This window comes from Natator depressus, chromosome 7 (genome assembly GCF_965152275.1).
Source record: "Natator depressus isolate rNatDep1 chromosome 7, rNatDep2.hap1, whole genome shotgun sequence".
NCBI classification, from domain to species: Eukaryota; Metazoa; Chordata; order Testudines; family Cheloniidae; genus Natator; species Natator depressus.
Genome location: NC_134240.1, coordinates 18837400 through 18864654, shown reverse-complemented (window position 1 = coordinate 18864654; position 27255 = coordinate 18837400). Strand labels below are relative to the sequence as shown.

The 27255-nt window shown below is 45.4% G+C and overlaps 1 protein-coding gene across 1 annotated transcript in view; it reads left to right on the top strand.

Moving 5' to 3' along the window:
• Positions 1 to 616: 616 nt before the first annotated feature.
• The window catches only part of PLXND1 (plexin D1), a 124107-nt gene continuing 97468 nt past the window's right edge, over positions 617 to 27255 (top strand). The window contains exon 1 of the mRNA XM_074957580.1: positions 617 to 2607. Within this exon, the coding sequence (XP_074813681.1) occupies positions 1270 to 2607 (1338 nt within the window). The 5' untranslated portion in view covers positions 617 to 1269. The remainder of the gene's footprint in view (positions 2608 to 27255) is intronic.

The following is a 27255-nucleotide window of genomic DNA, read 5'->3' as shown; positions in this document are numbered from 1 at the left end:
AATAGACCAAGCACAAGGTGCCTAATGGAGCTCAAAGAACATGTACAATCATAATTTGAACACCTGCACAATCTACTGGGAGCAGTAACTCACCGGAGCAGAGCTTATTTTGTGGGCGAAGGTGGAAGAGTACCACCCCAATATGATCCCTGCTGAGCTCTCATTCCTAGGTCCTCTTGGATAGGATTCAGGAACATTATCAGAGCAGTGTCAGGGGACCCTGTGCTATACCTGCTCTGGGAATAAACAGAAGATTTCAGGCTCTGGGGATGTCAGCCTTTCTTGAACACATTTAAAAAAGAGCACCCGAATGCAAACACATCTCCATTGGAATAGAGGGCATTAAAATAAGGAGTGCATGGTGCCAGTGACTGAAATACAGTGGGATTGGGAGAGATTCCCCCCCTCCACATACTTGGAATATTTGTCCACTTAATTTATTCCTGACCCCCAAACCCCAGACAGTCTGACCTCCTCTTCTTTGTTATCCTTTCTTGTACAAGTCTCTTTACGGGGAGTGCAATACTTCAAGAGCAGTGAGAGTTAACCTAATCTGACTGTTGGAGGGGGGGGGAGAGCTCTGGATGGGAGGGGGTTGGCTGCAATTAATGTTGTTTGGTTAGGGCTATTTTTACTTTTGGTTGCAGTCTTGCTTTATGTCCGGAGGAGAAAAGTTCTTATCTCGCCTCTCTCCTTCAGTCCCAGTCCCATATTCTGATTAGAAACATGAAAAAACTACAAACACAAGAGTTATTTGTTAGAAGAGGAGCTGCTATCAAGGAACAAGGGCTGCCTCTTTGTGTGGTTGGCTGGTGCAACGCTTGCCTTCCAGCTTTTGGAAAATATCTTTAACTTAATCACATTCACATGACAAACCCCAAATTAAAAAAAAAAAAAAGCCCATGAGTAATGCAGAAAGGAGAGAGGGGAGAAGAGAAGGAGAGAAGTCTGAGAGCAGCGGATCGCTTCACAGGCAGCGCGGAGCTGTCAGAGAGAGAAGAGAGGGTGCAGCCTTTGCAGAGACGAGATCGGGAACAGCTTAGCCCCATCCGATCCCCGGGCTGGCGAGAAGAGAGAGAGAGAGAGGAAGGTCCAGTAACCAGGCAAGGGCTGCGGATTGCAACGAAAGCTCAGGACTTCCCTCCTGGCGTCACTCAGTGCTGAGGCGTGTTGGCTTCGCAGGAAGCAGGTTTTCCTCCCCTGGCTTTGCAAAGCCCCCTTTCCCGTGGAGCCTCATGCACTCTGCAGAGCAGCAGCCCAGGCGGCAGGATGGCTCCCCGGGAGCGAGGCGCTAAGGGGCTGGCCCCCCTCCTGCTGCTGCTCGCCCTGCTCGGCAGCCCCAACGCCGGCCTGGAGGTGCAGCACAAGTTCCTCTCGCCCACCTTGACCAACAACTTCGCCCTGGATGGGCTGGGCAGCAAGATCTACCTGGCGGCTGTCAACCGGCTCTACCAGCTCTCGGGCCCCAACCTGACGCTGGAGGTGGAGGAGCAGGTGGGCCCGGTGCCGGACAACCCCCTGTGCCACGCGCCCCAGCTGCCCCAGGCCTCCTGCGAGCACCCCAAGGTGCTGACCAACAACTACAACAAGATCCTGCAGCCGGACCCGGAGCAGGGCATCGTGGTGGTGTGCGGCTCCATCTACCAGGGCTTCTGCCAGCTGCGCAGCATGGCCAACATCTCCGCCGTGGCCGTGAGCTTCCCGCCGGGCGGTGCCGGCGGCGGCGGGGGGGACCCGGTGACCGTCTTCCCCAGCATGCTCAACATCGCGGCCAACCACCCCAACGCCTCCACCGTGGGGCTGGTGCTGCGGCCCGCCGGGCCGGCGGGCGGGGGGAGGCCGGACACGCGGCTGCTGGTAGGGGCGACCTACACGGGCTTCGGCAGCCCCTTCTTCCCGCGCAACCAGAGCCTGGAGGACCACCGCTTCGAGAACACGCCCGAGATCGCCATCCGCGCCCTCAACGCCCGCGGCGACCTGGCCAAGCTCTTCACCTTCGACCTCAACCCCTCCGACGACAACATCTTCAAGATCAAGCAGGGGGCCAAGGCCCGCCACAAGCTCAGCTTCGTCCGGGCCTTCCTGCACCCCGCCCCGCCGCCGCGGGGCGCCGCCGCCGCCTCCTACGCCTACCTGGCCCTCAACAGCGAGGCCAACGCCGGCGACAAGGAGAGCCGCTCGCACAGCCTGCTGGCCCGCATCTGCCTGGCCGAGCCCGGCCGCAGCGCCAACGCCAGCGCCGGCGAGACCAAGAAGCTGACCGAGTCCTACATCCAGGTGGGGCTGCAGTGCGGGGCCGGGGGCGGCGACGGCTTCACCCGCCTGGTCTCCGTCTTCCCGGCCGCCGCCCCCCTGCGGCTGGGACCCCCGGCGGCGCCGCCGCGGCCGCCGCCGCCCCAGGAGCTGCTCTTCGGGGTCTTCGAGAGAGCCGCCCCGCCGGGGGCCCGCCAGCACTCGGCGCTCTGCGCCTTCCGCTTCGCCGACATCGAGCGGGGCATCCGGCGGGCCAGGAACTCGTGCTTCGTGGAGCCGGACTCCGGGCTGGTGACCGTGCTGGACAGCGTGGTGCAGGGCACCGGGCCGGCCTGCGAGAAGAGGAACATCCAGGTAGGGGGCGGGAGGCGGGCCCGGGATCGGGGCCCTCCCCTTCTCGGCTCAGGAGTGGGGATCCCTCCGGTAGGACGGAGGCAGCCCTGTAACGTTGCCTCTCGTCAGTGGGGAACCCCCCCTGCGCAGGGAGCGAGGAAACTTCCCCCCCAGTGATGCTGCCGCTCGGGGGGGCTTTCAGGATTGGGGGGGGGGGATCGAGATGCTCCTCTAATGTTGTAGCTGCTCAGGCGTGTAGGGGTGGGAATAGAGGGGGCCCGGGTAATGGAGGAGTCCGGGAGAGCAGAGTTCCAGCATTTGGGGAATCACTGAGAAAAGTTCCTAAGGCGCCCCAGATAATGCTGCAGCTCAGTTTTCTAGGACTGGGGGATACAACCTTCTGGAGTGAGAGAAACTGGAAGGTCCCCTCGCAGTGCTGCTGTGCAGGGAGCAGGTTTGCCCCTATGGAGGACCAGAGGGCAGAGTTGGGGAACTTTCCCCGCACTGGGGAGAACCCCTAACCCTGAAAAAGTGCAGCTCAGGGGAGCAGATTTTGAAGTGGAGGGCACAGTAACCACCTGTTGGGGGAGAAATGTCAGGGAATCCGTGTGACGCTGCACTTTGGTGGAACCAAAGAAGTAGGTTTTTACATTAGGGAAACCACCTGCTGGGAGAAACCTAGCTGTTTAGTAGGTGAGAGACTGCAAGGCAGCCTAGAGCTCTGCAGGACAGGGCTCAGCACACCCCAGACAGACTGTGTGGTGAGCCCCTACTGGTATCAAGCACTACATGGACTGGAGTGCTTGGCTGGGGCTGGACTCTCCAAGGTCCCATTCTTGAAGTTCATACTCAGGCAAAACTCTGTTAAAGTCAATGTAAGGATTTTAGGATTGGGTCTCAGGCTTGGATTAATAATAACCTTGAACCTTCATGACTAGATGGGTAAGCGATAACCGTCCATTAGGCTGAAGTCTGGAGGGGTTAAGAATCTCAGGGTCATGGAAGTTAGAGGTGGAAAAGATTTATTAGTTTCTCCCTCAGGATTGTTCCTGTCAATCTGTTCTCCAGTGCTTTGTCTAGTCCAGTTTTAAACATCTCACGTGATATGGCTTTCACACCACTGTGTATCTGACAGAAGCATCCTTGGCATAAATGCAAATTAGAGATGGGATTTGGTCAGAAGCTTGGATCTGAGAACCACTGGACTTTGGGGTGATGGTGGTTGGAATCAGAGCCAAGAGCCAGATCTGAATGTTGTAACTAGTCTCTATGGGCATGAACGTGCACACTGCACCCCATCAAAATCAGTTGCAAAGCTCCACGGACTTCAGTGGTGCAGATCAGGCTCTGTTTCTTTAGTGGTCTGTCCCAAACCCCAGCACCCGAAACCCCATCAGACTTTGGGTTTGTGTGGTAGGTGGGGAGAGGGTGTCAGCAGCCAAACCCAGACCTCTCTCCGAGGTTTGCAGTTGAATGAAGCCAAAATTCTGCCCGGGACTGACGTGGGTGTCAGAATTTGTACGTGGATTCTGCACTCCCAGGACCATCTCTACTCAAATCCATCTCATAGCCTCCTCTGATGAGTGATTCTGGTTTACTTATACTAGACAGTATTTAGGAGGTTGGGGGAAACATGCTGAGTACAGTGAGCTCCTTTTTTTCACAACGATTTACATTCATTTACCCACGTATAAATTTAGGTCCATTGTGAAAGTCACTTGGATTCCTGCTTGGTTTACTATGAAGCCAAACATGCAGTGGTTTTCGCACACATATAACCGCCCCCTCTTTTATCAAGGAGCGTCTTTATTCCCACGTTCCTAGTGAACCAGTAGTGACTCACAGACTTTATTTTTCTCTTTCTTTTCGGTTGTTGCTCTCTGTACAGACACGGAGGGAAGGCAGCTCTAAGAATGTGTGATCGATTGTAACTGTTCTCTTCCCACGTCCCTCTGTGTATTCCTGCAGCAGGACAGTGCAGGATGTGTACAGTGCATGGTGAGGGGACACAGGCTGCATTGTTTCATTGCATTTGGGCTGCAAGTTTGCCATTGTCACAATTTGTTACCAAGTGGGCATAAATGTTAATAGAGACAAGATGGGTGGGTAATATATTTTATTGGACCAGCTTTGATGGTGGAAGAGACAAGCTTTTGAGCTTCACAGAGCTCTTCTTCAGGGTTGGAAATTAACACCTCTGCCCACTTTATTTTATGTGGTTTCTTGCAACATGTGTTTACCCCATATGCTTAACAATCTGTCTCACCTTGTAGTTAGCTTTTTACCTTTTCCAGTTCTGAAGATGAGCTCCGTGAAGCTCGAAAGTGTGTGTCTCCCATCAACAAAAGTTGGTCCATTAAAAGATATTACCTCACCTGTTGAGTCTCTCTCATATCCTGGGACCAACATGGCTACAACAACACTGAAATATAAATTTTAATGCCAGATAAAGATGCCTATATTCCCCTTTAGTAAAAGTCACAAACTATTTAACAATGGAGCTTCTTTAACACTATATCTTTTTTTCTTCCTCTGGGAAAGAGACACAACTCGGCTCCATCAGAGATTATAAAAAAGTCTGTTTGATTTCACAGGCAAGACAGAGCACTTGGGTTTGGGCTTCAGTGCTTTACGGTGGCAATGTTAGAAAGGTTTCCTGTGGTAACCGGTGTCTTTGGCAACAGCAGCCCCATGCTATGTTAAAATAGGTAGCCTTAATGCAGTAGTTCACAGACCGGCTTTAGGGAAGTTGAATTGTTTTCCTCTGTGGCAAAGTACAAGCTGCCAGACATCAGAAATCTGGTAACCATTGTGGCTTTTAAGTTAATGCCACAAAAAGACGTGGTGCATGGTGTGGGTCCAGGCCTGAGGCAGTCTTGGCTCCCAGTGAAGTCAGTGGGAGTTGAGGACCTGACTTTCAGAGTTGCTGAACACACCTCTACTTTCGATGATTTCAGCTGCTGTGCTGGGTGCTCAGCATTCCTTACATGGAGGGCCTCAGCACTTTGCAGGGGCATGCCCTGAGTAATGACTGCAGGATTAGGCACTGTGGCTGAGATTCTCTAAGGGCACTACGGAGTTAGGTGCCCAACTTCCATTGAAACTCAATGGCAACAAGGCACCTAAACTTCCTCAGCCTCCTTTGAAAATACCAGCCTGTGTGAATAGTACAGGTTTTTCTAATGTAGAGTCACTTGAGGGCAACAATTAACAATAATGAATAAGCCATCATTTATCAGCACTTAAAATATCTAGTCTTTTTCCTCTGTAAAGCACTTTATAGATATTGATGCCTCCTTTTGGTGCTCTGTGAGGCAATTGTGTAAGTTTATTTATTGCTATTCATAGCATGTGGGAACAGAAGCAGAGATTATGAGATTTGCCCTAGTCTACGGATGGAGTCAGTGTCAGAGCAAGGGTGAAAACTCAGGTTTATAATGTAAAGCAAAAAGAAAAGGAGTACTTGTGGCACCTTAGAGACTAACCAATTTATTTGAGCATAAGCTTTCGTGAGCTACAGCTCACTTCATCGGATGCATCTCACGAAAGCTTATGCTCAAATAAATTGGTTAGTCTCTAAGGTGCCACAAGTACTCCTTTTCTTTTTGCGAATACAGACTAACACGGCTGCTACTCTGAAAAGTGTAAAGCCAGTGACTTCTCTGTAGCGACTGACAAGATCGATCCTTTTTTGGGGGGGGGGGTAATTAATTTTTGTATTGATTCAATGCTTGCAGAAATAAATGCTGTACTCAGGATCATATCTATACATAGCGATGACTAGGAAGATTGTCACTTATATAATGAAAGCATATTAAGAATGGGTGTGTCATTAGAAGTGTGGTTAAACAATGATGTATGTGGCATTGAGGGGTGGGTGTCACAAGGTTCTGAGCCCCCTCAGCTTCTGTTGAAGTCAGTGGGAGTTGAATGCACTCAGCACCTTACAGGATCAAGCTCTTAGAAAATGTATATTTACACAAGGGGAGCAGTGTAGGTTAGTGATTATAGAATAGGTCTGGGAGTCAGGAGAACAGACTTCTAATCCTGACTCTGACTCTCTGTATATCCTTGAGCAAGTCGCTGTCCTGTGCCTCAATAAACTGATCTATAAAATGATCTTACTGTAGTTACTGAGCTCACCTCACTGAGTGTTAAGGATTATGGTTGTGAAGGTGCTTTGTGTTCCTTGCATGGAAGGTTCAGCAATACATAAATGCAACATACTATTAACATTTGTTCCTGCTTAATATTTGTTCATTTCCCATTCACTTGAAGTGTGAATCTCTAGAAATGTTGACCTAGTCTGCTGGAAGCCCTCTTACCTGCCGTTTAGTTGGAAGAAGAGCTTTTAAATTTCCCCCCCTTTTTCTTAATCATTAGGATTGTCAACAAGTTAACAAGCTGCTTTTATTTCCAACTCCCAGAGCAACTGTATCAAGATGAGGATTGTAATATAATGTTTCTTTGCACTGAAAAAAAATCTAACATCAATTTCCACCTTCGAGACAATGAAATATTCTAATACATTTTACGTCCCAGCCATGGGAACACAGCAGGAAAATATATTACAGCAGCAGCTGGCATGGTGTTTTAGCTAAGGGTCTATCCATGTTTCTATTATAAGCTCCACTTTTCAGCAGTTAGTGGGTTCCCAGGTTGGTTGGTTTCCCCTCCTCCCCATATAACTCAAATGAGTTAAAGTATTTTTTTTTTAAAAAAGTGCTTTTGTAGATTAGGGTGTTTTTTTGTTTTTTTTTAAATGAGTTTGAAAAAATATGAAATGACTGGTTGATTCATTCCAAACACAGGTTAGGCTAAAGAGAATTTATATTACAGAAAATGTAATGAGTAGTGTTATGGGGGCTGTTGTTTGGAAAGAAATCAAGGGACCCATCCTGCAACCCTTACTCATATGACTAATCCTTTTGAAGTCAGTGGGACTCATGGAGGTAAAGACTGCTTTTGTGAGAAGTGGATTGCATGATCAGGCCTTTAGTCTGTATGTCCTTTTGGTGAAGGGACTGTGCTTGTCTGTAAAGCACCATGCACACCTATAGTGCTGTAGAAATAATAATGAATAAATAATATACGTTTTGGGGACAGATGTATTGCCCAGAGAGAAAACTAGACAGGTCTAGTGTGGGTAGGTATTGCTTATGCTTCCTCTACTCAGTACCTCTAACAAAAAATCTGCTAGTAATATTTTTTATTATGTTGTTAATATATTATTTATGTTCTGATGGTGTGCTCAACGCTGTACAATGGGTTGAGGTCTTTATTCAGCACAGTGCTTATCTTTAAGCCCCTGAGTAGTTCCATTGACTTATTAAGCACAGGCTTAAGTGCTCTGCTGAATTGGGGTCTAAAAGGCCAGACAAAATGCCCACGCAGATTCTCTAGATAAGCAGAGGAAGATTAACAGAGTGTTGCTATTATGTGTTTTGTTAATGAAAGATTCTGTTAAAGCACTTATGAAAGAGGTGGGTTAAGACTGGTAGGTTTAGTGGAAGGCATGTGTTTTAAGGAGGGATTTTGAAACAAAGAGAGAGAGAGCCAAACCTGGAACTTCCCCCAGAAGGCTAGTGGGGAAGTTCCAGGTTTGGCTCTCCTGAACAGAGATTGCCTATCTATAACAACTTGTGTTTTTGTGATAGGGACAATAACTATCCCCTGTGAAGTGCTAGAATGGCACCACCAATGTATTTTCATCACATGTAACCTCAACAGGATTTGAATCCATGTCTCCAAAGATGATGATGAATATATGTGCTCTCTTTAGTGGGTACCTTCCACGGTGGGGTGCTGTCAGAGCTTAGGAACACGGTTAAGTGTAAATGGGGCCATTGCTATATGGGACCAGATTCCGATCTCAGGTATGCTGGTGTTAAACCTGAGAAACCCCAGTGGATTTACTCCATATTTACACTATTGTAACAGGTCAGATTCTGGACTATTAAATTTGAAGGACCCTTAAACCTCACGCCATGTCCCTGGTATGCCTTTTAATTTCCTTTTTGAAAGATAATTAGTTAAGGGCCCAATCCTCCAATGTGCTGAGTACTGTAATTTCACATGGATTTGAGTTGAGGGCACTCAGTAATTCCCAGGAGATGCTCTGCAGCTTAGATGATCAACCCCAAAAAAGGATATTAAGGGCATGATATTCTGTTATGGTGTAGCCACTGTACACTACACAAGGGGCAAGTTGGCCATAAAGCTGGTTTAATTGGCCTGCTGAGAGTTACCCTAGTATAAGGGAATCATCCAAAAGTGTACAGCCAATGTATGGGCTCTTATGTCACTCTCTATCTGTGATGCTGTCATAGCAGGGGGAAGGAGGTATGGCTGAGATACCTGTGTCCCACATTCATTCCTGGTTGTGTTTCAAGCCCAAGGGGCTGGAAGTAGGGATACTGGGAGGTCTGGCAGCACCCCCGGCTTGAATTGGTTTCCATCATATACAGGGTTGACAGTTTGGTTCAATGGCTCTCAGCACCCCCACTACAAAAATTGTTGTAATGTCACTGTTCAAGGCCCTGGGGGCTGTTTGCAGCAACAGGAAATAGAGCAGCCTCCAGGCTGCTCTAATTCAGTCTTCCTCACAGAAGCATTAGGATCAGGGGAGTGCAAATGTGAACGTTATGCCATCTTTGTGCACCCATTCTGCATGCTGCAGTCATCACTAAGGATCTGTCCCTAAACTATGAAGAGAAATAACTGTTAAAATACAATTTAATGTCTAATGCACATACAGAACTGAGGAAGCGGGGTTGAAACACCAATCTAAACCCAATTCTGTTGTGGGGACCTCCAGGGATTTCTGATTTACTGTATTTTACATGCTGAAATACTTAGGCATAGTGGCATGTGATAATGATGGAGTTTCAGCATTAACTCTGAATTTTCTGGCTCTTGTGGCTTTATGTCAGACTCTGCATGTTAGCTGAACAGTATATTTTGTGGTTTAATGATCAGATAGCCATCAATGAGTTTTATGATAATGAGTTGTTAAATAAAATGTACTGCTTGGGTGAATTATATAAACCATTTCAGTATGTGTATATTTGGGTTTGAAAATGTTGTCTAGAACCAGTAAGAAATGTTCCCAAACTAAAACTTGTATCCACATGGGAGTATGACAAAATATCTACTTACTGTCCAAACATACTGTAGTGTCTCAGTAGGACTGGGTTTTAAAGGAGGTTTGTCACTTTGAAGTACTAGTTTATACTAATTCCGAAACTCCAAACATGAAAATAAATCTCCTCTAACCATACATCTATTCAAACAAATCCAGAGGACTAGCCACAAAAAGGAAACTGCAGATTTACATTTAATTTATACATTAAAAATAAAGCAAAAGTTCCTGTAATACATTTTAGTTTTATATCATCTGATGCTTTTGGGGGTTGCTAGCACTATCTGAAGCTGCAAAATACTGTGGTGTTCCAAAGCTACAGTATGTCATTATATCACATTAATCTTTTTTTCTTACTGTGATTATGAATATTGTTTTACAGAGAAAATAAAAGTCTGTGTCCCTGGCCTGAAGAGTTCACTCTTTATGCCCCCAATCTCAGATATGTGTGGGTGGAGCTCTGTGCCTGTGTAGATCTGATTGTAGGATCAGGACTTGACTGTCCAGATCAAAGCCCTGGCTCCAACCCGCATTGTTCTTTGGAGAAGTTCAGACTTGAATCCGGATCTGAACGCAGTGTCCTGGGCCCATCTCTACTAAACAGTAGGTAACAATGGGAAGTTGGAGTGAAACACATCTAAGCAATTTTAAGATATATGCAAAGATGAAAAACCTGTAAAAAAGCTATGTGAAACTCACTGATCTTATCTAAAAGGGGTTCATGTTGCTTGGGTTCTTACCAGCTGGTCTCAAACCACCCGAGAACTCCTCTTGTGCCCACACCTGCTTTGAGTTTCAAGTCCAAATGAACCCCAGATTGCAATGGGAAATTCAGCCTAAGTCAGTGAGGTTCACCTGGCTTCACACCAAAACCAGAAATTTTGCCTGATTAAGAGCTTGTCAACCTGGTGGATTTACAGGGTAGTTAGCACAAAATAGCTAGGGTTTAAATTTAAAGCTATTCCACACTAACTCCCCATGTGGACACTCTTATTCTGCATTAAGAGTGCCTTTTTGTGGATTAGGTTAATCCACTTCCAGCTCTCTTAGGGACTTTTTAAAATCCTACTAGGCATCAATCCAGGTCTTTGGGTGCCTAAATACCTATGCTGTTCTGGCCCAATAGCTTGTTGGAAAGGATTATCAGAGACATTAAAGCATAAGGCCTTGGCTAAGGTAATTTAATGCAAACATTGAACAAGCAAGCGCTAGAGAGACATGAAAACAGTAAATTAAAAATACCTGAGACCCGTCACACTTACCTACAGCTACATGCTCACAGCTAATAGTATAGTCAATATTATTGATAGCATGTGGCTATAAGTAATGATTCAGACCTTTAGAATGGCACACCTGGATAATTTGCTCACAGCTATTGCAGTTGCATGCACAGATGCACTAATTGTGTGCACAAATGAGCAGTCCGACATGTCATTTGTGCATGCAGTTACTGCATTAAGGATAGTATCAAACAATAGTAAAAGTTCTTGACAATGAGAAAAGAAAATGCTAAGCAGAAAAGAGCACATGGCTAATGCCTGTATACTTTATTCCCTGTGGGTCTTTGAAATGTTTTTTGTAGAAGGGAGCAGAAGACCAGTAATTAACATGTTGCATTTCTGTAGCTCTGTCCATCCATAAATCAAGGTGCAATTAACAAACATTCACAAATTAAGTCTCTCAGCACCCACCTGAGGTGGATAAGAATTAATACCCTCATTTTACAGGTGGGGAATTTGAGGCTCTGAAAGGCAAAGTGACCTGCCCATTGCCACAAAGCGAGTGAGTGGCAGAGTCAGGAATAGAGCCCAAGGATCCTCACCGCTCCGTCATTTATTCTACCACTAGACAACACCCGTATAACAAATCCTCACCGCTCCGTCATTTATTCTACCACTAGACAACACCCGTATAACAATCACACTATAAATAGTTCAGGATGCATGAGCAAAGTGGCAGGAGGGGAAGTTAGCCATGAAGTTAGCAGTAGAGTTGCTAATTTGCAAGTGTTGTCTGCTTTGCTGTCCCCGTTCCCCCCCCACCCCCGTTTCTAGGTTGGTAGAGTAACGGTTGCAGCTCCCTGTTTTCATTACAAGTTTGGAAGTAACAGCTTAGAGCAAGTGGAGGAGGCAGCAGACTGGCTGAAATGATCCCTCACTAAGGGAGGCCCTAGAATTTATTGACGTTTTTCAGCAGAAAGAACAGTATTAATATCCAGCAGCTGTACAATAGTTCTGCTGGCAGCCCCCATTCTGACAGGATGAGGTTGAGCAGAATCTCTGGAGCGCCTGCTTTAGAAGAGGCTGATCTGAGGCTGAATCTAGATGAGGCTGTTTTAGATGTGACAAGCCAATCAGAAAGGCTGATAGCGCTGTTCCTGATAATCGTGCCTCATTACTCTTGTTCTGTCCATAATATTGCTCAGTTGGGGGAATATGCCATCATTTCTCACGCAAATCTCTGTCTACAATGGAGCCCAGAGGCACAGAGCACTGTAGGAGCTGTAAATAATCAGGCCACCTTTTCTTGAAACACAGTGGGTCAGCAATGGCCAGAAGTTTAATGACAGTCGTGAGTGGTTTGAACAGAAATGAAGCTGCCATTTCCAGCTTCCTTTCCTGCCCCCACCAAATTTTATAATGTACTATTTTTCAGGAGAAGGGGAAATAGAGTAATTACACACAGACATAGTCCCCTAAGCTTTACAGGTGGTGTGAGGCAAATTCACACCTGCTGGATCTCCAGTGAACTTAATGGAGGTGCACGAGGCATGAGGCTGCCCCAGAATGTCTATCATGGCACCTAAGCTCCCCTCACATGTGGTTTATTTTTTTTTGTTTTTTGTTTTAAACAACACCCTCCCCAAGGCTGCTGCAGACCTGGTGTTTGAGAATAACCCACTCTGGATCATGGAGTTTTCAGCAGTGCAACAGGGACTGGGGCTATGGCAATGGATAAAGATGGAAAACAGGGATATCCATGAAAACCTGGGCCAAACCCCACTGATACCTGGTGAGCTGTACAGGGGGCCTCTCCCTCCGCGCTCCTTTTAGCCCCATTCTGAGCAATGGTATTATTGGCAGTGCTATCACTGGGCCCTGTGCCGTGGCTGTGCGCTTTGGCCCGTCTTATCAGGGTTACAGAGTATGGAGGGGCTGTTAACCTTACTCTTACATGGATATTCGGTCACATAGAGGGGGGAACATTCTCTACAAAACAGACATTCCCTGAGTCCTCCCCTGGGTCTCTGCCTCCTTGTTTTTCAGTGGGGTGCTTTTGGCATACAGAGCTTCTCTGGGGAACAAGGACACAGTTATCAAGCAAATGGGGAATAGTCTGTGCAGTCATACATCTTTTCTATATCCAGGCCTCTTTTCCCAATATTGCATTACACAGTGAAGGGGATTATAGGGTGTGTGTGATTTATTATTAGTCACACATGTTATTCCAATAGCTACTTAATATACTTCCAGAAACTTCGACCATGCACTGTTAAACACATCAAGACTCTCCATGAGCTGAAAGGGTACTGTATTTTAGAGGTGGGCCAAGGAAGCATGATCAGATCAGATTTAGGCTACAAATCCAGGTTCAGATTTAAGCACTAGCAAGTCTTGAATTAGATGCCACCAAAATCTCACCAGCTATTGTTATGGCAGCATGGGCCAAAATGCAGGACAGTTGGTCTTGAATGATGGAAATCGCGCAATATGAGTCCAGTTGTTCACTCGAAACTGCCAACATCTTGGGCCAGAATTCCTCAAGATTAGCTATTCTCACAAGATTTCAGAGGCATGTGAATTGGAACTGGAACTGGAGAATAAGCCTGTTTTGGTTCCAACCCAGAAACAAAACTGCCTAATGCTGGGATTGGACACACCCAAATACATACCTTCTTGTTATTCAAGGGAATGTCCCATCTCTGTTTAAAATATTCAGATCTTTCATACCTTTCTGCTTCTGAAATATAAACTTTTTAGTTATTGGATTTTATCCTGCAGTCAGATGGCAATTCCCATCTTCTAAAGCACTTTGAGCTGATAGTGATCAAAAGTCATTGCTTTCTGATGGCTATCTGGTTGGTAGCTGTAGTGAAATGAGCCAGTGAAAACCAGGCTTTCTTGGTTTTAGGGCATATCCTGGCAAATATCTATTCAGAGAAATCTGTATAGGAGAAGTTTTAGGTAAATATTGATGGCTGTTGATGGCACTTTATTAAAAAGAGGAGCTATGAAGGCTAACATTTTGATATAGATCAGGAGTGGGAAAACTTTTTGGCCGGAGGACCGCATCTCCATATGGAAATTGTATGGAGGGCTGGCTGGGGCAGGGGATTGGGGCACATGGGAGGGATGAGGGCTCTGGCTGGGGGTGCAGACTCTGGGGTGGGGCTGGGGATGAGCGGTTTGGGGTGCAGCAGGGTGCTCCGGGCTGGGATGGAGGGGTTCGGAGGGTGGGAGGGGGCTCTCATCTGGGGCAGGGGATTAGGGCGCATGGGGGGGGAGTGAGGCTGTGGCTGGGAGTGCAGATTATGGGGTGGGGCTGGGGATGAGGGGTTTGGGGTGCAGGATGGTGCTCCGGGCTGGGATCAAAGGGTTTGGAGGGCAATCAGGGCTGGAGCAGGGGCTTGGGGTGCAGGGGATGCTCAGGGGTTCAGGATCCGGGTGGCGCTCACCTGAAGCGGCTCCTGGAAACAGTGGCCCGTCTCCTCCTCTGGAGGTGGGGCCATGCTGCTCTGCGCGCTGCCCCATCCACAGGCACCCCTTCCCCCCGCAGTTTCCATTGGCTGCAGTTCCTGGCCAATGGGAGCTGCAGAGCTGGCACTTGGAGCGGGGGCAGCGTGTGGAGCCCCCTGGCTGCTCCTGCTTCCGTAAGTCGCGCGGACTGCTGCACAAGCGGAGAAAGGCATGCCCCCAACCCCGCTCCCCGGCTGGAGCACCGGAGTGGGGAAAGCTCCCAACCCTGCTCCTCAGCTGGAGCTCGAGGGCCAGATTTAAAGGTCCGACGGGCCGGATGCGGTCCGTAGTTTGCCCACCCCGATATGGGTAATGTTTCGCAAACAGGTGTCAGAGGTTAAATGGGAGGTAGCTTTCGGTTAGATCCCGGCTAACTGGGAGAAGCATCCCCATTTAGAGAACAACTGATGTAGACAATTTTTTTATTAATTATTTTTTTCCTGTAGTTTGAATCAAGTTCTTCCCACTGGGTTGCAACAAATGAAAGGAAGGGAAAGTTGGGCCATCTTTGCTACTAGATATATTCCCATCTCGAGTTTCTGAACTGCAGCGAGTCACTCTATGCAGTATGTTAACAAGATCTGCACTAAAATAATTGCTCTCTATTAAGACTCTCATTGCTGTTAAGTTTTAAAGTTTTGGGGAGAATCTGAAATTTAACATTACCTCCTATGCACCTCATGATGCTAATTTTATTTTTATTTTAATTGTAGTTTCTTACCACTACAATACCCAGTGGATTTTAATATATTTACTAGATCTTTCCAGAGGCTCTTAGAAACATCTGTTCCACAAAACTTAGAGGTGGCAGGGCAAAGTATGTACTGGGAAAGTAGAGAAAAGTACTTTACATCATCATGACTTGGTAAAATAGATCTCCAACTGCTGAATCCAGTGAGGTCAGTGATTTTTCCTTGATTTGGATTTATATAACTACAGAGCTAATCAGCCTTGTTACTCCTGACAGTCTGGAGAATGTCATTTGTCTTGTACAGATGCCTTCTGTAAGAGAAGAAGGAAGAGTAATTTAGTGGATTGAGGGCAGGCTGGAAGCCATGTACTCTTAAATTCTAATCCTGGCGGCTTTTCTTATTCATTGTGGCCCTAGTTAAGCCATTTAATCTCTCCGTCTGAGTTTTCTCAATATTTAACATGGGGCTAGTGTCACCTACCTTAGGGGTGTGTTAAGATAGAGGTGTTAGGACCGAGTCAACGGGAGTTGCCCCAAAGTAAGTTAAGCAGGGTTTGGCCCTTAAAGTGCAGGGTTTGACCTTTTGAGCACTTTCAGTTGTATTCTACCAAGTGATTTTATAGAAGAGGCATAATCGGGTTTCATGTTTCTTGTCTCAGTGATTTACATATCAAGTGTGTGCGCAACTGTATGATGGGGTAACTTGTGATGATATGGGACAGGGCTCAACAGCCCTGGGGTCCACTTCCAGTTTGTGTCTTATGTTCCGAAAAGCGCATGCTTCAAAGTTTCAGCCAGCCACCTGCAGGGGTCAGGAAGAGAGTGCCCCTTCCCCAGTGTATTCTGTTTTTTGTTGTTGTGGGATAGCCATGGCTGGAGATGGGATGTTGGAGAGGGAGGGCTTGGGCTCTGAGGTGGCACTGAGTAGTCTCTGTCTCAGATGCTTGGCTGGTTCTTGCTTACATAGTCAGGGTCTAACTGATTGTCATATGTTGGGTGGGGAAGGAATTTTCCCCCCAGGTCAGATTAGCAATGACCTTGGGATGGGAGTTGCCTTCCTCTGTAGCATGTGAGTCTGGTTCACTTGCCAGGATTATCTGGGTATTTCACACTTAATCATTTCCCTGCCATTGTGGGGGGCCTCAGGTGTGGAGGACTTGGGCACTAGTACATCTTGATCCCGCCTATTCTCTGCCTGTAGCAGCCTAGTCTCTTGTTGGCTGTAATATTTTGGTTCAATTTCGGTTGTTGGGTTAGTGTGTGGGGTGCTGTTTGTGACCTATATACAGGAGGTCAGGCTAGACGATCTGGTGGTCTCTTCTGGCCTTAAACTCTATGACTCAGCAAGTAAAAGAATTATTCCCCTTATCAGACCTGAAAACTCCCTTGGGATCTGAGAGTAAAGTTGAGTGGTTTCCTTCTTGGACATCAACACCAGCAGTGAAAGTTCTGCACATCAAACAGTGACACCCGTGCAGCACAGTTGTCTTCAATTGGTTTGCACGGGGGAACTATTGGAATTCGATAAACAATTTTGATTGAAGATACACAACAAGGACTAGAATGCTGCTCATTCTCCATAACTTTGTTTTACAGGGCTGATGAGTAAAATGCCTCTGTTACTAGACTAAGCAGATGTGACTAAGCATGTGCAAAGAACGGCTCTATTAAGTAAGAAGGTGCTATTTGTTAATCGCCACTTTTCAGAGCAGACCTGCACTGAAATGCATCCAAAGCACTTTGAAGATGTGAAGTGCTAAATATTAGTAGTAGTGTATTAAGAAAATAACCTCTGAAGATTGAGGAGCCAGATTTATTGTCAATCCACAATTCCTGCCTCTGGGAAGGAGTTAGAATATTTTGAATCTGTTGCCAAAGCCAAAGCTAAACATAAATGAGAAACACAGCTTGAGTGGGGCAAGGGAGACTCTCCTGAGGAAATAGCAGCTAACAAAATATAGTCTGAACAGATCAGACATCTTATTCCAAACAATTTCAAGAAGGACATTTTAGTATAGCTTTCAAAAGTAGTGTGAATACCCTTGGAATGAGGCACTCTTGGACTGATATAGTCTCTGCTCCCAGGAGAACACAGGCAGAAGAACAGCATTTCCAAGAGGGGTGATTTTTAAAGGACATACAGGATCTCATTGCTTAAATATACACTATTTTGGCTAGGATGGCCCCTTTGGAGCCTGTTACTCTTTAGTCCTTCATCTTGCCCATTCTTCAGGGATTTGATTGTATAATCTAGAAGTATTAAATTTAACACAGGATGAAGACTAACATAATAAGCTTGACCAGTCTTCCTAGCAGCATGAAGGATGCAGAGTTTCTGTAAAGGGCAGGAATTTTAAAAAATGTTCCAGCATTAATAACTTCACTACTTCGTTACATATAGATGACATCCATTCCCCCAGCTCCTTTGCAACATAAAACACCTGCCCTGACAACACCCTTGGACCTTAACAGTACTCGGAGTGGAGGAACTCGTGTAATGTTGCAGCTGCAGTCCAGGCCTGAGCGGGGGAGTAGGGGGGCATATGAGTTTCATGGTAATGCGGGGAGAGAGCTGTGCAGAACAGGTCCCATACGACTCTCAAATTAACATTCACCTCTCTTTACGTTTAGTTTTTGGATCATGTTTTTCTCCTTCAAGGGAAATAACGAAAGACCTTTCTTTGAAAGAAACAGAAATTCAGATAAATGGTGGTGTCCGTGTGCTAACACGGAGCTTCTGTGCTAGCGCCATACACAGGCCTGCTTTGAACAATGTCTTCAGAAATTCAGGCACCTACACTGTCAGAGCTTGTCGCGGGGTTTTAACCACATGACTCCCCTTGACTTTAAGGGAAGCTGCTTTGCTAAAATCCTCCAGAGCCAGTGGAAGTGTCTGGGTTAGCGTGCCTCCCTGCTAAGATAACTCTACAGGCAGCTATAAAATGTCTGAGACTTGTGTGATGGATGGGTAGTTGGGATTCTAATCAATTCCCGTGTGAAAAGATGGTGGAGGAGACTGGCTTGCATTAGAGAAATAATGTAAAGTTGGTGGTGGGAACGGCTTTGTTCTTCATCCCTTCTCAGGCTTCAGTAGGCCTCCACATGCCTTTATGTTTTAAATACAAAACACCTCTAATAGAAAGGCCTCCTGGTTGGTAGATTTCTGCAACCTTGGTACTTTATTCATCTAAGCTATTGGAGTTTGGGTGATTCCTGTGCCCTGACTCTACTACGCCAGCTATTGGACATTTTCATACAATTGCTGCACTTGTTTCCATTGTCTCACTGCACTTTCCAGTTCAGCTCATGTACTATAACATCTTGAATAAGCCTTCATGGGATCTGCCATTTTCCACTGTGCCACCTAAGAGTTTACAGACATTTTCTGTCCCAACTTTGGGTTCCCTCCTAGATGAAATCAGTATTTTGGATAGTAGGAGATAAAATCATTCCCTGTTTTAGAACAGTTAATTGACAATATCTAGAAGCCCCTACTCATTGAAAGATTTTGGCTTCCTGTGATCAAGCATTCTTCTGGTTTTCCAATGTTAGTCTGAGCGCCAAATTCAGACACTTAGGGTATGTCTACATAGCAAAGAAAAACCTGCAGCTGGCCCGTGCCAGCCAACTCGGGCTCGCAGGGCTGGGGTGGTGGGGCTGATTCACTGCTGGGTGCACTTCTGTGCTCGGGTTGGAGCCCATACTCTGGGACCCTCCCACCCCGCAGGGTCTCAGAGCCCAGGCTCCATCCCGAGCCCAGAAATCTACATAGCAGTGAAATAGCTCCGTAGCCTGAGTCCGCTGGCATGGGCCAGCCGTGCGTTTTTCTTTGCTGTGTAGACATACCCTAAGGGTGGATGCAGCTGTTATTGAAGTCAGCAAAGTTGCAGCTGCTTAATTTGGTCTGAATTTGGCTATGTGAGGTATTTAGAGGTTGCCCTTGATTTTTCTCTACTTAGAAATCTTGCCTCCAGGACATCTTGTTGGTTGAGGGGAGTGGATGGGCTCTGCTCATTAGTGCAGGTTCTGGCCCTAAATCCTAGTTCAAGGCATAGCCATCTATCTAAGGTATGTATCTGACCTCCATCACCATAGTGTCTGAGCACTTCCCAATATTTAATGTATTTATTGTTACAACACCCATGAGGTAAGGCTGTGCCATTATCCCCATTCTATGGATGGTAAACAGAGGCACAGAGAGGCTAAGTCACTTGCCCAAAGTCACAAAGGAAGTCTGTGGCAGAGTAGGGAATTGAACCCAGGTCTCCTGAATCCCAGCCTAACCACTGGACCATCTTTCCTCACCTGGTGAGCAATTTAGAAGATTTCATTTTCACACAGTGCATTCTCTGCTTACTTTGGGGACACCCTTCATGGTCTGCTGTGAGTGCTGAGCAATAAAGACAGCCTATTAGTTTTGGCAACTTTATTAATTATTCTTCAAACAAACAGTTCTGAAAAGATTGTTTCTTTTGTCAGCAAATACCGAAAGTCTATAAATGGCAAAACTACCAACTAGATGTGGGTATCCCAAAGCTGATCACAAAAGGCCTTCTGGGATCTTGCCTCTTTTATTGTCCAAATAGCCATCATTCACTACTAAAATACCTTTATTGGAAAAAAGGATTGCTGGTGACTTACTCAACTCTAGAATGTTTTGCATCCCTCTACAAAATATCTAACCTAATTGCTGCTGCTCACTCTCAGCTTTGCTCTCTGTTTGCTCGGCTTATGGGGTCCATATCCTGAAATCCTCCCTCAGTTTTAGTCAGGCAAGCTCCCATCCGAATCTTTAAGAAAGAACTTCAGGGTTTGACCTGAAATGAGTGTGAGTCAAAAGAGGGAGAGAAGGGTTTTATCAGTGGAGAAGAAGTTCTCAAGAAAAAGAAAACTGAAGAGAGGAGAAAGAAAGAAATCCTAAGCTTGAGAAGCTCTATGGAAGCTGAAGGGTCCATTTTCAGCATCAGGATTACATGAGTCCATTACGGCAAATGGAAAGAGCTGGTGAACTGCAGTAGTGGTTATTTTTCCCTTTCAACTGATGCTTCTATTCTGCTTGATGTCATTGGCTTTGGTACAGTGAATGCTCATTTGTAAACAAATGATGAGTCAACAGGGTCTGACAGAGGAAATCTGTTAATGATTTTTCATGAGCAGTTACATCCATTCAGTGAGCCATTAGCTCTCCTGACTTGGGTCTGGAAACTCCCAATTTAAATGAGTGACTGTGGCACTCTTGCTTCTCAGTGGGGAGTCCTGCTGAGTCCAGGTTTTATTCTAAGTGGTATGGGAGGAGGGAACCCTGTTTGTTTTACATACATAGAGGTGACCAGCTGAGGACACTGGTGTTTTCTGTATTAAAAAGTCTAGAATTTTACTGAAAAAGCTCACAGGCCCAGTGATGTTCCTGGCAAAACTGGTCATTGTTCCAGATCCGTGGTCCTGTTCTGTCCTCTTTACACTGCTCCAGTTGTGCAGAAATGGCCCAAACACTGGCTTACGCAGCCAAGCAGGGATTGATTCCCTTTCCATAATGAAATCCCCCCGGGGGTTAAAGCAGGCACAGCTGGCTTTATGCTACCTACCCCCCCAGCATTCAGGGTCATTACCAGCCAGCATGAGTTCATTGGTTTAGACCCCAGCTGCCTCCAGAACTGGTGGAGCAGAAAAAAGTAGTCTAATTTTGCCTCTGCTCCCCTTCTCACGTCTTAGCCAAGCTGTGCGCCGGACACTCCCAAGCATCTGGGCCATTCATTCTAGCACAAGCCCAGCTGGCACAAAAAAGGTAAAGCCCATCAGTCTCAAAAAGATGTGGCAGTATTTGATGCTTTGGATTTACATGTTCAAAACTCCACATCATAATCCATTGTGAAACAAAATGCTGGAGGTTATGGGCCCAATTCTGACTTCACCGTCATCCATATTAAACAGGAGTCACTCCTCTGAAGACAGTAGAGTTACACACTAGTGTAAAACCTGTGTACATGAGATTAGAATCAGGCCTAAAAAGTCCATTAAGATTCCTGAGATCAGTAAGATGTAAGCGCTGGAGACAAAACTGTTTAAAACAAACCAATTAAGGATATGAAGCGTGGAGTGACCACTCCCAGAATCTCTCTCTGAATCCAACTGTGGGTATTTTTTTTTTTTTTTTAGGTTTTAAACCACCTGTCTTTCAATCTGCTAACTTTCCAGCAGTCGGCTTTGCAGCAATTTAGCAAATATGGCTTTAGACCATTCATTAATTGGATGTTATGGCATTTTTTTTGGATCAATATTTAACTAGAATTAACCCCTTATTCTCCATCTGGAACAACTATGTGATGGTAAAAATCGAGGGCAGTTCCCTTTATTGGGAAGAATGAGAAATGGCAACAGTCTTTTCCTTGGGGATTTATAGCAGGAGGATCTACCGTACTTAGCAGAATGGTTTTAACCAGGGTAGAAATCAGCAACTGAGATTTCATGCAGTTTCATTTACATTCCCTCCTGCTTCCCTAGAGCTGCTGACCTATCCCCTACAGCTCTTTCAGTATTAAAACTTGCATCCTAGAAGCATTGTTTTGTGTTTCTATGAACTGTAACTGCATAGACTTGAGCAGAGATCAGTTGTTTCAAAAGGCATGAAATGAACACAAATGTTTATTAAAATGATCCTAACAGCTTCTCATAGGTGGTCTCATTTATTATTTGGACACTGAGTTGCAACGTTGGACCAGATCTCAGTTGGTGTAAATTGGCATAACTCCATTGACATCAACAGAACTGTGCTGATTTACACCAGCCAAGGATCTGGCCCACTGGTGGGCTTGTAGACACCCCCTGCACACACACACACACACAAAATACTTTGATGATTGAGAAGTGACCCACAGAGAGAAAGTGATCCAGCTGGAATTGACAGTGGACAGTTATTTATTATTGATTGATGATTTGTATTATGGGAGTACCTATGGACCCCAATCATAGACCAGGATCTGCTAGGCGCTGTATGAACATACACACAAAAACACAGAAAGACAGTCCCAGGCCCAAGGAGCTTACAATTCAAGCATTTGTCTACACTTTGAGTTGGGGTATAATTCCCAGCTCGAGGAGACATACTCCTGTGAGCTCCCATTGAACTAGTGCACTAAAAATAAAGCAAAGCTGCAGCGACAGAAAGGGCTAGCTGCCCTAAATACAGACCTGTTCGAGATGCTAGGCGAGTTCTCAAGGCAGCTAGCCCCTCCCGCTGCTTGTGCTGCTGTGGCTATTTTAATCATGCTAGCTTGATGAGAGGTAGTGCAGTCTGTCTCCTGGAGCTGGGAATCACAGCCCCAGCTCAGAGTGTAGACATATTCTTAGTAAATAATGTGAACTGGGCGCAAATTCCATTTAAAGTCCTTTTCGAGGAAATTTGTTGTTCTTGTGAACGGGTGGGGGTTGGTTATTTTCTGTTCACCGATTCTTGGAGAAATTCAGTTTTTTATCAGTGGTTTTCAGCCTGAGCTGGAATCAACATCATAAATGCATCAAATGGTTGAGAGGGCACGGTGACTTGTCTCCAGATTTTTCAGACCAAAACTGGTAAGAAGTTACTACACCAGCTTTCTGATAATGCTTCCTTGGGCTGCAGCGCTACAATCAGAGTGGCTGGTTAGGTTGCTATAGCCTACACGTAAAACTTAGGTCGACCTAGCTACATTGCTAAGGGGGTGAAAAATTCATCCCACTGAGAGATATAGTTAAGATGACTTAACCCGCTGTGTAGTCACCGCTAGGTTGATGGAAGAATTTTCCATTGACCTAACTATGGCCGCTCAAGGGGGTGAGTTTACTACAGCAACAGAAAACCCCCTTCCATCAAGGTCGCAAGTGTGTTCACTACAGTGCTACAACTGTGCCACCGTAGTGCTTGTAATGTACACGTACCCTGAACAGTAGAGTCCTCTTCTGAGGATTACATTTTCATCCGGCGTCCTAAAAGCCTGATTTTTGACAGTTCTGGTTGCAACGCTCCAGCAGATAAACACTTGATTGGGTGTACAAACTGCTATCCTTACTGAGAGCTCTCCATAATGAATAGGCTTCTCCTGGGAAGAACTCTGTGGCTAGGTCTGGGTTTGCTGTAAACAGAGGAAGGCTTGTGTTTTTTGTTTTTGGGATGTGGCTGGCTCTGCCCGCAAGTATCCCTCATTTTGCCCATTTTACTTTAGTATCTACAACTCCTGGAAGAAGAGTATTTCCCTGGAGTATATTTTTTAGCTTGAATTCATAGCCCTCTGTTCTCCCCAGATGATTCCCAAATTATTTGGAATGTTCTGTCTGCATATCATAGCTCTTCCTGAGTTATACCTAAATGTTAATAAAAGCTAATGGTTTACATTAAGAAAGGCAAGAGATAAAGCTAGGGTACTTTTATCATAGAATTAATGGCCTGAAAATGTCAGTTGTGTAGGGGCAGCTGCCAAATATTGAGCCTCTGAAGATGATTGTAAGTCCCACAAATCAACAAGTTGAAGCGGATTATCTGATGTTAGCTGTGTCGTTTTCCCAGGACTCCAGGCATGTTAGAAGCCAGCAGTTTAATCCACTCTGATAAGATGCATGAGGGGGTTAGACACTGCGTCCACTTACTGTTCCACTATAATGCTTTCAGAGGCAAAGGAAGAAGAAGCCTTGCTAAAGCAGAAGCATGCAGATTTTTCAAGCTGCAGCCTGGTTTTGATTCATAAACTCCAGCATTTCAAGTTGCACAAGAACTATTTTTAAGGTCACAAACACAGGAAACAAAAATCAATACATTTCATGGGTTTCCTGAGTGTTGCCTCACCAATCCTCTTCCTCCCTCTGTTTCCAGCAGACTTCCTTCCGAAGCTGACATCCTGCAATCTAGTTTCTCATTCAGAGCTCTTGGGAATGAAATAGTTATGATGGAAACTTTGGTAAATCATTTTTCAGTTCATGGCTGATTTTAAGGCTGAGATAAAGAAGAACTAAACTTATGACATACAATAGCTTGTAGTTTTAGATGGGTTAGGACTTTAAATCTTTTTTCTTTCTTTTTGAAATCATACTCAAGAGCTGATCTAACTAAACCTCCTCTTAGATTTTATTTAGGACTTGAGTCAATTTGTATCATTTGTGAATAATAGTAAAAATACCTATTGTAAAAGCCCTGCTAGAGAGAGTGTGTGTGTGTTGTACTTCTGTCCTCAACTGGATGGAAACAGAGCTGCTTAGCTGGGCATGTATCATAGGTCCCATACTGTTAACTGATAGTGGAGATTTTCCTTTAGTTCAAGTGGCAGGGTGCTGTGTTTTGGAGCTGAAGGATCCAAGTTCTATCCATACTATTCCTGTGAATTTCTGAGTGGCCCAGTTGTGTAGCAGAGACAGTGATGAAATACAAATGGTCACAGATTTGTTACGATAGGTAAAAGATAAAATATTGTTGATATTGAAACAAATTCTGTGTTCAGGGCCCCTACCCTCTAGTCACTCTTGTATAGCTGAGAGTAGAATTTGGCCCATGCTGTACCTAAAATCACTTTTATCCCTGTATTCATGACTTAAGTGTTTGCATGAGTGTGATTCAAATAGCTAAAGTGATATTTCAGTGCATGCTGGGAAGGATGTAACTTGGTCACTTCCAGTTTACCATAAAATAACAAGGCTAAAATACATCTTGGTACTGCACTTTACAGACTGAAAAACAGAAGGGACGACCCCACCCTAGAATCCAAGTGAGGGGAACACTTCCTGTCCCTGATGGCTTCCCTTTGGAGGAGATGATGTAATCTGAAGAAAGGTGTTTTAGGGAAGAAGGATGTGTGCAAATCCAAATAAACTTCTGACTATATTAGAATGGCCACATCCTGTTTACCATTAACCATTTGGCAACTATCTTAGCTCAGCAACTTATGATTTACAACGATGTAGACATAGAAGAGAAAGGATCTTCCACTCTGCTCTGCAATGTACAAGAGGAAAGAATGAAATCCTTCTAATTGGGAGTGCGTGATCTTTGGAAGAATAGAGATACCTATCATATTAGTACACTGCTTCTCTGAAGACATGTGTGTCTGACTCCTCTTGGGACCTTGGTCAAATCACTTAACTGCTCTGTGCCTTAGTTTCCCCATCTGTAAAATGAGGATTACTACACTTCTGTGTAATGAGCTCTCGGTAGTTAATATTTGTAAAGAGGATGAAAAATATAAGGATAATTATTATCACTATGACAAATACATGTATCTGGTCAGATACATTTTGGTAAAAGTGTGGCTGAACATAGAAGGGACTATTAAATAGGAAAAATGAATGGCTTGTCAGATTCTCTGAATATTAAAAGGGAGTTGTGTTGTCTAGTTTCATGGGGAAATATAACCACTTTTTAGGAGATTGGGCTGAGATTTTTTTTTAAGAGAACCTAGTGGTGTAAAAATGCAAAATACATTGAGCAAAATCATTCACATTTGCAGCACTTCATCCCTTCGGCTTGGTCGCTCACAAACTGCACCATAACTCTGAGTATATGTTGCCTCCTTTTTTGGCACATGCTCCAGCAGAAAAGTTTTTCAGATCAGGCTTTGTTACTTCCTGTCGGATGTGACCAACAAAGCTAGTTAAACCCATGGTATCTGGCAGTGGGGGAGGGAGAACCAAGTATCATGTTGGTTTTCTTGGACAAAACTTAGTCTGTAGCTTGTGGCCATAAACTTGTGTTTAAGCAGCAATGTGGAGATGAATGCTAGAAAATGTTTGCAAGCCTTTTACTCTGTCTGGGCAGCGAATTAAGATTTCCCTGGATTATTCAAGAAGGGAATATTCTCCTGTGAGTGACGTGTGCATGGACAACACTGTAGGTTTTTGCCATAGAATTGCTAAAAGTATCTCTAAGCAGGAGTCTGCTCTGTAATCATGAGGTGCGATTGCAGCAGCTGGAACTGACATACCTGAGCTAGCTATAATCTAGCTAGCTGGGGTCTTGAAGCAGTGAAGCAACAGCGGGCTGTACGGACTTGACTGGAACCGTGAGTAATTACCCACAGGCTAGCCCACACGGAAGCTCACGCTGCTGCAGCTTCACTGCTCTGGTACCCGAGCCAACAAAATTATGTCTACACGAGCTGCAATCACAGTGTAGACATACCCTAAAATTATGTCAGTGATGACACCAGTTGTGCAAGTGACTCCAGTGTCATATGGACGTCTGCTCAGGACTCCTAACCTGGCACTTGGAATGACCAAAGAACAGACTGCTCCGGAGTCCCTAGAAAATCCATTCCAGCCTAGTGGGTGCTGTGCTACCTATGCCCTAATGCACAGCTATACATGGGAAGCACTAGATCTGTGACTGTAGATTCCAGCTGTGTAGCAGTGGATGTAGGAGCTGTAGAGGTTACTGAAGGGCTGAGGCAGCTGCTGCAGAGAGCACTTCTGCCTCTTCCTGCCCTGGAGAGAGTATTCCTTCCCTCCCTAGCTCCACGTGGGTTGTCAACCCTCCAGGATTGTCCTGGGGTCTCCAGAAATTAAAGATTAATCTTTAATTAAAGGTTATGTCATGTGATGAAACCTCCAGGAATACATCCAACCACAATTGTGGCAACCCTCGCTCCACAGAGACCCCAGCCCACACAGCCTAGTTACTCAGCATGCATAATAGGCTCAGGATTTGGCCCTTAGCATCTAGAGATAGGCCCAGAAGCAAAGCAGGATTGGAAATTTGAATACCTCCAGAGTTGGGGGGTGACCAGACCCAGGGATCTGGTTTGGGCCCATTTCTGTTAATAACGCCAAAGGAACTAATCTACAGTAAAGATACACTCTTCAGGCAGGAATGTTGCTAAATAGGCTGATTGTCAACATTTTCTGTGTGGCACGAGCAGCTCCTTACACTGGCAATAAGGATCTCGTAATAAAATAAGGGTAATAAACTGCCAGAGAAGCAAAGCGTAATGCACTTGTAAAGTGGCTTTTTTCTTTAATCCAGTGTATTGCGGCTATTGAGGCTCGTGTGTATATAGAGTTGCATTCAGATTTGAGACCCCGATAGACAGCACTGAATGAGGTGCGGTTTGTTACACCGAAAGCAGTATTCTAATAAGAGAGAGGCA